This window comes from Nothoprocta perdicaria, unplaced genomic scaffold, assembly GCF_003342845.1.
Source record: "Nothoprocta perdicaria isolate Ctin4 unplaced genomic scaffold, notPer1 scaffold_16, whole genome shotgun sequence".
NCBI classification, from domain to species: domain Eukaryota; kingdom Metazoa; phylum Chordata; class Aves; order Tinamiformes; family Tinamidae; genus Nothoprocta; species Nothoprocta perdicaria.
Genome location: NW_020454760.1, coordinates 6014019 through 6028594, shown reverse-complemented (window position 1 = coordinate 6028594; position 14576 = coordinate 6014019). Strand labels below are relative to the sequence as shown.

Genomic DNA, 14576 nt, shown 5'->3' with positions numbered 1-14576 from the left:
GAAAGAGTGTGTTACCAAGGCAGATGTCTTGGATTATGTTGCTTTCTGTGCAGCTGCATTAAAAATACTGGTGGTGTTAGGCACTGTGCATATAGACTTGTCCGAAATCAGTAGAGACCCTGAGTGGGTGGGCAGGGACTGGTCTGCAGCAGTAGAGTTTCTTCCATCAATAGCCATGAATTGGAGATGCACCCTGCTGTCTCAGGTGAATAAACTGAGTTCTCTGTGGAGGTCATTGGTACTGACACGTGCAGTTAGTTTGCAGCTTTTCACAAAGCTGATACGAGTTGTTGCACTTCTTTTCTTGCCCTCTATTGTCCATTCATGGAAATTGGGCTTTGCTTGTAGGCACTACTTTGTAATAATTATTTTAAGAATGCATGTCTGTTTTTTCCACTATTTATCTTTCAGTTGTCATGATATTCCAGTGTTTTGAATTCAGATCAGAATTAATAGTTCTGGTTAAGCGCCTGTTTCAACTATACGAGAAAGTTTTTGCTCAGTAATCAATTCATCTGGCAGTAAAAGAATCTAAAAAGCTGAAAAAAAGTGTCTGGAAAGTATTAGGGTATTTAAGACTGTTTAGGAAGACATTCTTATGAATGCTAAAGTTTTTTTTTTTTAATCTTATTTAGAAATGGAAAAAAAAGTAAAGGAAGAACGGGCAGCAAGAGAAAAGGCAGAAAATCGAATAGTTCAGGCTGAAAAACACTGTTCCATGCTGGACTTTGACCTGAAGCAATCTCAGCAGAAACTGGAGCACCTTCTTGAGCAGAAGGAGAGACTGGAAGATGAAGTAAGCAAAATGTTCATCATTGACAATTTTGTGAATAAAGAAAAGGAGAAATGATAGTTGCATTGAAAATTGAAAAGTTAAATTCACATACATTGATTGAAATCTGTGTTTAGTGTACTTCTCAGTATCACTGAGGGCAGTAGTTGGCCTAAATGGTGTAAGGCAATTTCCATTTGTTACTTAGCTTTTGGATGCTCTAGATATTTCTGATCTTAATTTAATGCACACTCATCCTTTTATTTTGGGGAGGAGGGGAAGGAAGAGAGAGGAGAGATGTAAACAGAAGGGACCTCTTAACCATCAAAAGGTCTTGGAGTGGAATTGCCCAAAGCTTACGCCTGTAAATAAGGAAGTGTTTATGGGATGACTAATGGATTAGTTCTTGTGCCCTGGAGAAGTCAGGCACCTGCTGGAGGAGGAATTAGGCTTCTGTGTTCGGTTACACACCTACAGCTCCATGGGGGCTGGGCAGACGTGGCTGGGGAGCTCCCGGGACTGGAGGGCTCACTTGGCTGCGTTGGGGCTCTTTGGAAAGAGCAGGCTGGGAAGGCGAGGAGGGAGAGCTGCCATTAATGTGAAGAGCAGCTGGAATGCTTGGAGGAGCCCAATGTGGGGGTGAGGTTGTGGGTGTCCGCTGTCTTATCCACTGTCTGATCCGCTCTGGTATCTGGCAGTTGAGCAGAGAACAAGCAATCCAAGAAGCTGCTGGAGACATTGATGACAGTTTCCTCATGCTGCTGATCAGGGAGTCAATGTGGAGAAGCTTTTTGTTTGGCCCCATAGTTACAGACAAGGAAGTGCTGGTGGGGGCTGCCTTGGCTCTAGCAAGCTCAAGACGTTGGAGTTCATGCTCCTGCAAGGAGAAGCAGGGCAAAAAGCAAGATCACAACCCAGGATTTCAGGAGAGCAAATACTGGCCTATTCAGGGACCTGTGTGGAAGAGTCCCCCGGGGTCTGGCCTTAAGGAAAGAGGAGTCCAAGAGAGCTAACCAATACACAAGGATCTAAGCTCAGTGAACCTGGATGAACAAGTAGAACGTAAGAACATGACTCAAGTTGAACACAAAAGCAAAGCATAGAAGGGGTAGAAGCAAGGCACATGACCCAGGAGAAATATGGAGCCCCTGTGCGAGCTTGCAAGCGCAGGATTATGCAGGGTGAGGTTGAGGGCAGCAGCACCTCTGGAGTTGATAATGGCAAGACACATGAAAGGCAACAAGGAAAACTTCTGTAAGCAGCAAAATGAGGAGTAGGGAAAATGTAGCCCAACTCCTGAATGGAGAGGGGCCCTGTGTCAAGCGACACAGAAAAGGCAGAGGTACTGAAGGCCTTTTTCATCTCAATCTTTACTAGTAAGACTGGTTTTCAGGCATCCCAAGGTCCCAAGGCTAGAGAGACATCTGGGTCAATGAAGACCTCCCTTGGTGGAGAAGGACCACGTTAGGAAACACGCCAACTGTACACACACAAGTGTGTGGGCTCTGGTGGACTGGTACCCTTGTGTGCTGAGGGAGCTGGTCAGGGCCACTATGAAGCCACTCTTGATAACCTTTGAGAGGTCCTGGTAGTTGGTAGACATTCCCAAGGACTGTGAGGGAGCAAATTGCACCCCAGTCTCTAAGAAGAGCAAGAAGGAGAGTCTGGGGAACTGAAGACCAGTCATCCTTGCCTTGATTCCTGAGAAGGTAGTGGAGCAACTACTCCTGGATAGTGTATCTAGCCACATGAAAGACAGGAATGTGATTGGGAGTAGTCAGTGTGGATTTGCAAAGGGGAAATAGTGTTTAACCAACCAGATAGCCCTTGGTGACGAGGTGACTGGCTTGCTGGGTAGGGGGGGGAACGTAGTGGGTGTTGTTTACTTTGACTTTAATAAGGTTTTTGACACTGTCTCCTATACTATTCTTGGAGATAAGCTGATGAAATACAGGTTAGATAAGGGGCCAGTGAGGTGAATTGAAACCTGGCTGAACTTCCTTGGCTCTGAGGGTTGTGACCAGCAGCATGAAGCCCAGCTGGAGTGTGGCCACTGGGGTGTCCCCCGGGGTCAGTACTGGGGCCAGTGCAGTTTAACATCCTAGTGAGCTGGGCCATGAGACTGAATGTGCCCTCAGCAAGTTCTCAGGTGATGAGAAACGTGGAGGAGCAGCTCATCCTGCTGAGGGCCGTGCTGCCAATTGGAAGGGCTTGGACAGGCTGGAGAATTGGGTTGGCAGGAACCTCGTGAAGTTCAGCAAAGCGCCACGCAGAGTCCTGCACCCAGGGAGGAATAACCCCCTGTGCACCAGTGCCTAACCCCCCTGCCCCACTGTGCACCAGTCCAGGCTGACTTCCCCATGAGCAGCGTTGCAGGGAAGGCCCTTGGGTTCTCATGGGCAACAAGTGGAACCAATGCAGCCCCGGGGCAAAGAAGGGCAAGGGTATCCAGGGCTGCATTAGGAGGAGCAGTGGCAGCGGGTCAAGGGAGCCCCGCAACTTGGAGCTAGTGAGACCACGTCTGGGATGCTGAGTGCAGTGTCGGGCTCCTGGGTGCAGAAAGAGGCAGTGATTGACTGCAGCAAGCCTGGCAGAGGACCACAGAGATGATGATGGGCTTGGAGCATTCCTCATCCTGCTGGGACTGTTCAGCCTGCATAAGGGAAGGCTCGGCAGGGAATCTGACCACATTCCTGATAAATACCTGATGAGGGGGTGAAAGAGGATGTGCTCCTCTCGGTGGTGCCTATTGGCAGGGTGGGAATCTGTGGGCACAATATTGCAACAACTTCTACTTGAACATAAGCACGGGGTGTGTTTATACGTGAGAGTGGTTTTGCCAGAGAGATGATGGAGACTCCTTCCTTGGAGATAGTCAGAAGCTAACCGGGCATGGTCCTGAGCAAGCAGCTGTAGCTGAAGGTGACCCTGCTTGAGCAGGGTGATGGATGAGATGATCTCTAGATGTCCCTACCAGCCCCAACTGTTGTGTGATTCTGTGATAAGACAGATAAAATAAAGCTAGGGCTTTGAAATAAGAGACTAAATACAGGCAAGCTTGGTCATCACACACTGCCATCTCACTGTACCTTCTGTTAGGGCAGCAACTTTCTGTGAGATTATTATGTGTCTGAAGATTTATCAGTGGTTTTGTGTTGCACAATGTGTGCTATTTAGACAGTAATGTTTGATATAAAATAATCCATATATGAAGCACTTGCAACCGCACACAGCCAGTTATTCAGCAGTCTTTCCTAAACTGAAATCATTTTTCCTTTAGGTGAAAAATGTAACACTTCAACTAGAGCAAGAGACCAATAAGCGAGTGATGGCACAGAACGAATTAAAGGCACAGGCTTTTGAAGCAGACAACTTGAAGGGTTCAGAGAAGCAGCTGAAGCAGGAAATCAACACATTGTTGGAAGCAAAGAGATTACTGGAATTTGAGTTGGCTCAACTTGCAAAGTAAGTAAAAAGCCTAAGTAAAATAAAAAATGCTTAATTATGCATGTATTTTTTTGTCCATTGCTATTCTTCACATAAAAAGAAAACAAGTTCTCTTGTGGAGAGACATTTTTCCTAAAATAAAAGTATATTTTTAGCGGCATGTTATGATTTCTATATGTAGCCTTCAGTGTTGGAATATTTTTGCTGTGAGCTGTGAACATTTCTTACCTCTTGATTCCTTGTCAAGTCATACACACCACTTAACCTGAAGCTTGACTTCTTCTATGGATCAGTTGTGATCTATTTATTAAAATCATTTGAGACTTGTAGTGTTACTGAATTTCATGGATGTGGATAACTTTTTAATTACCTGATCCTTTTTCTTAACTGAAAACAGCTGAAGACAGCCCTGTTTATCCTTTGTGCTTCCTTTGGCTGAAAATAGGGCTCAATGCTTCCCCTTTTAGAGTGCTACTTTTCTTCTACTGTTCGTATTAGAAAGGTCATTGGTATTTAATAAATTCAGCTACAGTTTTAGAAAAAAGTAAACTCTTCTTTTATATGTGTACAGTCGTGAGGACTGTGGATAGGATGTTGATATGCTCTGAATGAGAACAGCTTGTCCTTGTCATTTGCTAATAGGTGACTTTTTACATGTTTTCCTCCTTTATTCCTTTGAAGACAGTACAGGGGAAATGAAGGACAGATGCGTGAGCTTCAGGATCAGCTTGAAGCTGAGCAGTATTTTTCGGTAAGACTCGCGAAGAACTGTGCAACAATTGTTACAGTTTGACATGGAATCATTAAACAGTGAATATTTTCACATATTTGCATTTGAAAAATGTAGATCACAGTAACTTGGCATAATTCAGCAACTCAAAAAATCCATCTAACAAAAAAAAGGGTACAGAAAATTAGAGAACATGACTGTGTGTTCCTGCACGGAGTCTGTCTGGTATGTTGCCTCTGATAAAGTCTGGTATTATGAAGAATAACTCAATTATTTGATTTATTCAACAGAGTAATTTCTATATCAAGGTTGTAAAAAAGCATTTTTCTAGCATAAGAGAGTATTTGAAATTTGCTGCAGTGTATTCCCTATAGCAAGAGGTCTGCAGCAAGTATATGCAAGATGTATACACTCAGCAGCATTCTGCCTCCTCCTAGAAAGGCACTGTCTCAGTACCCCAGTCCCTGAAGAGCAGAGAGGAGCCTTATGCTGTACTCCATGCAACAGAGATGTGTATTTCATGCTTGTAGTTTGATCTGTTGGGTTTCTTTTAATAGAAGCGATTGCTTGTAATGCTCTGTAATTCCCTAACTTTAAATGCATTTGTGAATATGCATTGATTATAGATGCTTCAGTTTGGGAATATGCTTTTTATTTTAGCTCCTCTTCAGAGACGGAGTTTACTAAACTCCATGTCTTTGTAGTTTTATCATACACACTGCAGATTTTTGTATACATTTCATAAACAAAACTTAATGAAATCCAGAATATCGTGTTCAATCTGGAATTTTCTGTATTTTCACAAGAATGTTACTTAAGCAGGACACTTCCTTAATCTACCCTGACTATTTAGTAAAAGTAAAGACATTGGAGATTGTTTTAATTTACATAATTACCAATATTGTTAGTAATATTTTATACTAATTTATATTATAACATATTATGTTAATATGTAGTGATTAGAAACATAAATTGTTCATATAGATCAGACCTCTGTTGAATCAGTTGCTTAGACAAAGCCACTCCCTACCCGTGTAGTCTAGAGAGAAGATGTGTGGATAGAAGCAGAATGCAGTAGCTGGAGGCATGGGTCAGTATTAGACATTAGTCTGACTAACATGATGCCTCAGGAGGATGCAGAGTCACTCTTTCGTGTCCAAGAGACCTTCCCAATTGTGCCCCAATGTCATCTTCCCCTGTGTGGGCAGATGTGTTTGCACAACTATAGGAAACCAGAGAATGGAAATGTAACCTGGTTCCATCCATTCCCTACACAAGTGAGACTGGGAAGGAGCACCTAGGAGAAGCAGAAAGGAGGAAATGCCATTGCACACAGTGCTGGCATGTGTTAGTTTGACATGCTCAAACCAACCAGAACCCAAATCTTGAAGAATTTGGTATGGATTTTTAATAATGTTTTTTATGCTTTCTCTTACAGACACTTTACAAAACTCAGGTTAAGGAATTGAAAGAAGAAATTGATGAAAAAAATAAAGAAACTCAAAGAAAAATACAAGAATTGCAAAATGAAAGGTATGCCCAGATTATTTTTCAAATAGAAGATATCTTTTTCCATATGATGTGGTCTCACTCATGAAGATTTTGAATTGCCTTTTAAAAATATTGAATTTTTCCTAAAAATGCGGGTTTCAGAAGTATTCCATAACACATTTTAAAAAATAATAGTTAGTATGTTTCTTATGCTGACTCACAGAAGGTTGTAAAATAGTCTGGAGCACAATCTCATCATGAGCATTAATCACATGTGAAGTAGCTGGTAGTCATAGGATAGGTTATATTTTAGATCAGCCCGTGTACTATTTTATTTTACATTTTATTCCTCAAAGGCAGGAAGGTGTGAGACATTTGTTTTCCTGAGTGTTAGTGTGTCACGGATGATTGAAATTTTAATTGAATTATAGTCAGCTTGCTGCTGTAGCTCATTGCTACAGCCCGGCAAACTCTCACTGGAAAGAGTTTCACCTGCAGCTGGTGATTAATTATGCTCTAGAGAATGTGTGTGGGAAGGGAAACCTTGACTGAGGAGAGGATTCCCTGGGGTGCAATTAGAAAGAAATTTCTCATGATTAGGTCATTTATTTCAGTAATTTCCCCTGTGGATTCTCTGATCTCTGCTGGTGGCTTGTTTTGCACTGTAGCCTTCTGTTGAGAGAGCGCATTAGAAAGGTCTCTGACCTCTACCTGTTTCACAAAATATTCAAACATATACTATCTTCAGGATCTCCATTCTTCTGTCAGATATGATAGAAGATGGGCTGTGTGCCAGGAGATTGGGAGAGTTTTAGGGTAGGTATACAAATGTATAGCATGTAGTCCTGCAAATCTTGTTTTCTTAAGAAATGAAGGTAATGATATTTCAGTGAATAATATAATCTGAGTTTGTTCAATTTCCATGAAATTTGCTGCTTCCCTACATAAAACATTTTAAAACTTCAATATCTTTTTAACAGAGAAACACTCACTACCCAACTGGATCTAGCTGAAACCAAAGCTGAGTCAGAACAGTTGGCACGAGCACTCCTTGAAGAACAGTATTTTGAACTGAGTCAGGAAAGCAAAAAAGCAGCATCAAGACATAAACAAGAAATGACTGACAAGGACAGCATCATAAGAAGGGTAAAACATTCTGCTATAATTAATACCTGTATACATTGTTTTGGTGGAAACAAACTTTTTTCTCCAATTTGTAAAGGCTTCTTGTGGACATAAGTGATGACTGTTGAAGTTCCTGAGTTGTGGACTCAGTGGAGTGCTTAAACATTTCAGTCTCATCATTCGAACTCCTAGAGAAATAAAGACTTGCTGAGAATAAGGCCAAGCTGAAATTCAACCCAAAATCTGTAACTGAATTAATCAGCCCTTCCCACTTATGTCTTGTTAAGTCCAGTAGTTTTTAAAAATTATTTGTAAATCTGCATAGCTGTGTGGTAGGTATTCTTACTGCAAAATAATCTTAACGAGGACAAAAATATTTGAACGTCGTGCTTGCCTCCTCACACCCCCATTCCTCACCCTCCCAGTAAGCTGTAAAAAAGCCAACACAGTTTTTGAAGATCCTGTATAGAGTAGCTGCGAATTATTGGTATCATGTTTATAAATATATCTCATTGAAAAGATTTCAAGCCACGAGCTACATGTAAAGTTGCTATTTGGTTATTATTGTTTATAATCATGCGTGCAGATGCTGTGAAGAATCCTGGGGATAGTGCTCAAAGTTGTTTTTTGTTAGTGGTATGATGTATGCTGTATCTCCATGTTGAAGTGGTGGAAGTAGCCTTTGTTACTGCAGTAGTATATGCTACTGTAGTAGAGTGCTACAATTTTTTAAGAAACTTTCACATATATCTATCATTTCTGTAGACTTCAGACAAAATTTTCATGGATGTAATTGTGTCTCTAATAAATATCTGTAGAGTAGCTAGTAAAGTGATCTCAACTGTCTTTAGGCAGCTAACATATTCAAAACACAATGACTTTCCTTTACATTTCTTCAATCAAACTCATGTGCGTGTTCATGTATGTGATCTGTGACTCCAACCAAGTCTGGCTTTCTTTTTATGCCAATTTATAATCATTTTTCATCATATATGACAGTTACTCAGCAGTAGATGCCATGGTGTGAATATAATGCTAGTAGTGAAGGAAGGCCCTGCAAGTAGGTGGCCTCTAGGTGCCACATCTTTCAAAGTGCTGCTAAATTAATGGGGAGGTACCATGTGCAGTCACTGATAATCTACCTAATTTTGCTTAAGCTGTAATTATTTCCTGAATTTGGGAAAGTGTTGTTGTCAGTTTTGCAAAGATTATTATTAAAAAAAAAATCTGGAGCAGCTGTATTTTGAGCCTTCCACCAAAACAACAGTAGCTTAGAAGTAAAATACTTTAAAAATTCTAAAAGATAGGTGTATTATCTTGCATATTAACCTAAGGATGACTGCATAAGGTTATTATAGATTTAAGGTTATTTAAAATAATAGTATTGTGAATGCTTATAGAATGTACAGCAAGCTCATTCTAAAATATATTTGCTTTCATTTAGTTGGAAGAAACTAACAACACGTTAACCAAAGATGTCGATTTAATAACGAAGGAAAATTCGGAAATCAGTGAAAAAATAAAGAAACAGGAGGAAGGTATGTCGTGGTTGGAGATTAAAATCATCTATTATAAAACACAATTTAATTTTAAGCTTGTATGGAAAAAAACAAAGTGGGAAATGCACAAATAGGTTGCTGAATGTCTTCATAGTATTCTGGGTGAGCTAGTTGGGAAGAAAATACCATCAATCACTGCCATTTTATTTTTCTACATTTTCAAAATGAAGAAAAATATCTTCCCTGTGAATTGCCACTCTTTCTACATCAGTGCTTCCATTTCCCTGCTCTGCCCTCATTGCTGAAAGCAAAACTTCAGTTTTAGTAAGCAGGAAGGCTGAGTGAGCTAGCAGCTTTGGGCACTTCTTGGTTTAAGGAGTTGTTGCTTGAGGTATTTGGAAATTATTTGTTGACTGGAGTTTCAGTGGAGGAATCCTTATAATGAAAATGCACAGTTTTTGCAACTCTAGGTACGAATCTGAAAGATCTGGAGTTGAATGACGGGCCTGGGAGGGGGTGGAGAATTTTAAAAATACATATAAAAAAAAGTTTCCTGTTTAAAGAAGGCCTTTTGCCTGTTTCCTCCTTGTGCCTCACTTAAGAATCTGTACTGAAAGCAAGTCCGGTCCTAGCACTCTAATTTTGTGTGGCTACTCACTTAAACATTTTGGTACTGTAGAAACACTTTGGCTAGTGCAAACTTCACAGAAATGGGAGCAACAAATTTAGAAAACATCAGGTAGCAAAATATTGTTATAATACTGTGATTGGCTTTAGTATTTCAGTTTTGTGTGTAATATCCTCTTGGTCATTTTTTGTCATTTTATTATTAATTTTAGCAGCAACCCTAACGATTGCTAACTGTATTTTGCACATTAGTTGAAAAAGCAGGAATATGGAGGAAAAAACTGCAATTGTAGAAGTGATTAAGCTTAGAAATATTTACTTTGCCCTAAAAATATCTGAGGAAGTTGATAATTATTTTAACAGAATACAAAATGAAAAAAGAAGAGGAAATCAATAATATTAGAATGCATTATGAGAAGAGCATCAACACTGAAAGAACTCTGAAGACACAGGTATGACTATCTATGCATTTTAATAAATGGATTAGTAATTAAATATCAGATACTTCTGTTTTATTGTTTTAGTGTAACTAGTGCTTAATGCTTGTGAGATGAATTTGTGTTAATCATGATCTGTAGTAGGAACCTAACCCGAATAAGGACTGTTTACTGGTGAAATTTTGCAAGGATTACATATGTTTTCTGTAATCAATACGTTTCTGTAGCTCTCTTTTGGGAGATCTAAACTTTGTAAAACTGTTGGCAGAAGTGATTGGAAAAGCTGGAAATTGGGAATGTTCTTTTTCAGCTCCCTCATCTGTACTTTTTCCATTTGATATGAATGTCAATTTGATAGATTTAGGAACTACAAGGTACAGATGCTTAGTGTATTTGTGTTCACACATTTTTAGCTTTGGGTTTACTAGTGATATCTTGCTGAAGTGCACATTAAACTTCTCCATTCTCTGTGTGTGTGTTTGTTATTTAGCTATATCTGTATATCTATATAACTGTATCTCTGTAGAGATGTTTCTGATCTAATACTTGAACTGGAGGAACTGGTAAGTTTTGTGTGTAAGTTGCTTGCATCTATTGCCCTCACTGGGTTCCCTTTTCCACTTTCCATCAGGCTGTCAACAAGCTGGCTGAGATCATGAATCGGAAAGATTTTAAAATAGACAGAAAGAAAGCTAACATGCAAGATTTGAGGAAGAAGGAGAAGGAAAACCGCAAGCTCCAATTAGAGCTTAATCAAGAAAAAGAAAAGTTTAATCAGATGGTAGTGAAATACCAGAAGGAGCTCAATGAAATGCAAGCGGTAAATTAGTCTTTGTTTTTGCCATAGTGTGGAAAAATCTCTGCAGGAAAAGAATTTTAGTGAGGCAGATAACTAGATAACAAGTGTACAACTATACTCGGTGTCGTTTATCATTCATTTCCCCTTTTGAAATCCCTAACTTTGCAAGTTACTGATACATTATGAAAACAAAGGATGTAAATGTTGTAACATATAATTTATATAGATTGTTTTACCACTAGATAATCTGCTTTTCTAAAAAAAAAAAAAAAAAAAAAAAGTAATTTAATTAATCTAACTACAATGCATTGCCACATCTTGATATTTAACTATTTTTAAAAAGCTAGGAGCACTCTATTAATAATGGCACCAAATGAATCTAGAGATGGGTTGGGGGAAAACATACTTTAAAATACTGTACTTTGCACCTGTATTTTTTGTATCATGATAATTATGCATGCATATATAAATACAGCAACTAGCAGAAGAATCTACATACAGGAACGAGCTACAGATGCAGCTGGACAGTAAAGAGAGTGACATAGAACAGCTACGAAGGAAAATTCTGGACCTCCAGCAAGGAATGGATTCTACCAGTGTGGCAAGTCTTCAGACAGATGAAGCAGATGGGAATCTTTCAGGTAAGGGAGAGGTGCCCGTGGCCTTTGTGACTGTGGGTATGCCCATAGTTTTGGGATGTACACTCTCTTACTTCTTTATCTTTCAAACCATAACTGCCTTTTAGAAATACCTCTGTCTTTCTATTTTGCTTCTCTACTTCTATCATGTCTTTCTTACCTCACTCCCTTGACTGAGTGGCTTGGTATTATCCTTTTTTTTTCTCCATTTTTGTAGAAAGAATATCTTTATATTTGTCACTGCTACTGTTTGATTATAATGAATGCAGTGTACTATAGATCAGAGAAATCAGCATTTCTACAATGTCAGAACTGTATCTTATCTCTTGAATACAAAATTGTCTTTGTTCTTAGTCATGTAATCCTTTGTGACAAGTGGCAAGAGTTACCTATGTGAAAAATAGTATCAGAAATTTCCCTAATACAGATAGAGCTGGATGGTACTCGGATTCCCTAGATGAAAATAGGGAGAAACAACAGTGTTAGTAGCTGAGCCCATGTAGTTTCTGGCATCGCATTTTGAGACCTGCTGTTACACTTGATAGTGATTTCTTTTTTTGCAGTGCCTGAGGAGTACAGTTAGGCACTAGTTTTACGTAGCTGATTTATTTCTGTATCTCCAGATACAGAAAAACTATTAGCAATGATAAGTTATGCTCAGCCATTCCTGTATTATAGAGCTAGTTTTATTTTCTACGTATGATTATGTAATTGTGTAATTTATTATGAAATTCATAATAAAATCTGCTCATCTAACAGATGTAATCTGATTTTACTGTAGAAAAATGTATTGAGATATATGAAAACAAACGAGTATTTTAGGTATTTTAAGACCTTGGTGGATGAGTAACAGGATTCAAAAATAAAAAAAAAAAATTAAAAAAAAAAAAAAAAGAAAGAAATTGGTGTCTCTAGGTGTCCCTTTGGCTGTTAATGCACTTTTGTTGCCCAGATTTCCACATTCTACAGTTTTCCCAGGGATCTTAAAATGGTTACCTAGCAGCAGGTAGGTTGCAGGCCTCAGTATAAGTTCTTGCATATTATGTAAATCCATACTGTGCTATTTATGCAGAGATAGCTTCAACATGTGCAGACTTCATAGAAGTCTTTGCTTGTACTCTATTTGTGTCTAACTAGTCATCTGATTTTTTTGAGTCTATTTTTTTTGAGAAAAAAATACAACAAAGTTATCAGGGAGTAGTTTAGAGCCTGTTTTTAAAGGGTCTATTTTTTTCCTTTTTTTTTTTTAAAGACAAGATAGCTCACATTTTCTTAATTGCACTCAAAAATATTACTCCACTGGATCAAATATTTGTGAAATGTCCAGGAGAGCATTTGTAGTTATCTTGGCTAACTCTGCTAAGGGAAATAAATACACAGCCTTTGTGGAAGGCTGGAATGAACCTTGTCTGCGCTCTCGGGGGCACGTTTGGGTCCACAAGAATGCCAGCTTGGGTGAGAAGGAGGACATTCAGAACCTGTTAGTTTCAGCTCATTTGAATTTGCTCGCTAAAATAGATTTGGGGTAGGCAGAAAAGAATGCCAAGCAATTCATTTTGAATGGCTAGTCCACTCTCTACTTTCTTTGCAATTATTCTCAGAACATACTGAAATAGAAGTAAATTTAGCAAAATGCTCTAACACTGCCCTTATAAGCAGAGCAATACCTGATGCACCTTTTAAAACATTGTTATGTTATTATTATGTCATATTACTGAATCTTTCTAAATTTTCCATTGCTGCAATTTCCTCAGAGGTACTTCCTCTGAGGAAATGTTAAATCACATTAGTCCTCCCTAGGTTTTTAAGGGTAGTGAATCACTTTACTTTGCAGTCGAGGACTTCCACTGTGGAGTATTTGCAAAAGTTTATTCCATTTTTAGAAATTTTAGATGTTTGGATATATTCTTAGAGCTTGCTTGGCTGTACCTCACCTAGAATTACCCCTTACAGTAGTTCCTTTTCACATGAGCATTTGTGAAGAATGTGTCAATGTTCTAAAGTATTGCTGTCAGTTCTGGAGGTTATTGTAGGGAATGTAGTATATGGTTATATTTCTGTACTCCGGTGCACTTAAGAAATCAAATTTTTACGGTCATTTTGCATTGTTTTCACCAAAATTTTGTTTGACTGTGAGGTAAGTTTATAATCATGAAATAGAGTTTTGATTAGAAAAATTACGAGCTTTCTGACCATGCCATATTAGGTTAATGGAATCAGGATAGATTCTAACTGCTGTTATCTGGCTTCCTAACTTTAAAAATATCTACCAAGAAATATAAATAATTTACCTTTTTACCATTTTGTCTATGATTTGTGTTAGGTACCAGAGGGTTTATGTTTCTTGTGGCATTTTGTATCATTCACTGTTATTTGCGTAGTTCTGTGGTAGGAGACGGTTATTACAAAACTCATTAGAAAATTATTCACTGAAAATTGAATAAAATGTTTGTCTCTCATTCTTTACATCTAGTTGGTTCTTCCTGCATTCCTTATTTATTTGTCTTCTATGCTTATCTTCTGTGAGTAATGGGACACCTGTATAGTGTTGCTTGCTCTATCGTGCGCTCTTTTCTTTTTCCCCCCCTTGGAAAATGTGGGTCTGGTTTGTTTCACTTGCTGCCTTTTCCTCCTGAGTATTTTCATATACCCCCTCTGAATGTTCAGTGATATTTATGTTAAAAAAAACTCTCTCAATCATCCTCCATTTAAGCTGTAACACATTTTTAAAGCAAAGTCTTTCCTGCCTGGCTCTTTGCAAACTCTTTTATATACAGTGTTAGATGTTGGCCTCAAGGAAAACAGCTTCACTTTATTATATGTTTCCTGCAGAATAAAGTGCTAGCTTGTGATGAAGCATGAAATAAATGCTTATATCTCCATTTTATTTAGCTGTGCTATTTATGCTGCTTTGCTGACCTGTTAGGTAATTGCCTATCGCCGCATGTAGTATATTTTCCTTTCTAGTAATAGTTTGCCTTCTGTTATTCTCCTTTGCTATTGTATGTTTA

The 14576-nt window shown here is 38.7% G+C and overlaps 1 protein-coding gene across 1 annotated transcript in view; it reads left to right on the top strand.

Moving 5' to 3' along the window:
- Nucleotides 1-14576, top strand: part of ROCK1 (Rho associated coiled-coil containing protein kinase 1) — a 67750-nt gene that overhangs the window by 47468 nt on the left and 5706 nt on the right. The window contains exons 19-27 of the mRNA XM_026035506.1: nucleotides 636-796; nucleotides 4053-4237; nucleotides 4901-4970; nucleotides 6388-6482; nucleotides 7421-7586; nucleotides 9010-9103; nucleotides 10055-10143; nucleotides 10760-10948; nucleotides 11403-11568. Coding sequence (XP_025891291.1) covers nucleotides 636-796; nucleotides 4053-4237; nucleotides 4901-4970; nucleotides 6388-6482; nucleotides 7421-7586; nucleotides 9010-9103; nucleotides 10055-10143; nucleotides 10760-10948; nucleotides 11403-11568 — 1215 coding nt within the window. The remainder of the gene's footprint in view (nucleotides 1-635; nucleotides 797-4052; nucleotides 4238-4900; nucleotides 4971-6387; nucleotides 6483-7420; nucleotides 7587-9009; nucleotides 9104-10054; nucleotides 10144-10759; nucleotides 10949-11402; nucleotides 11569-14576) is intronic.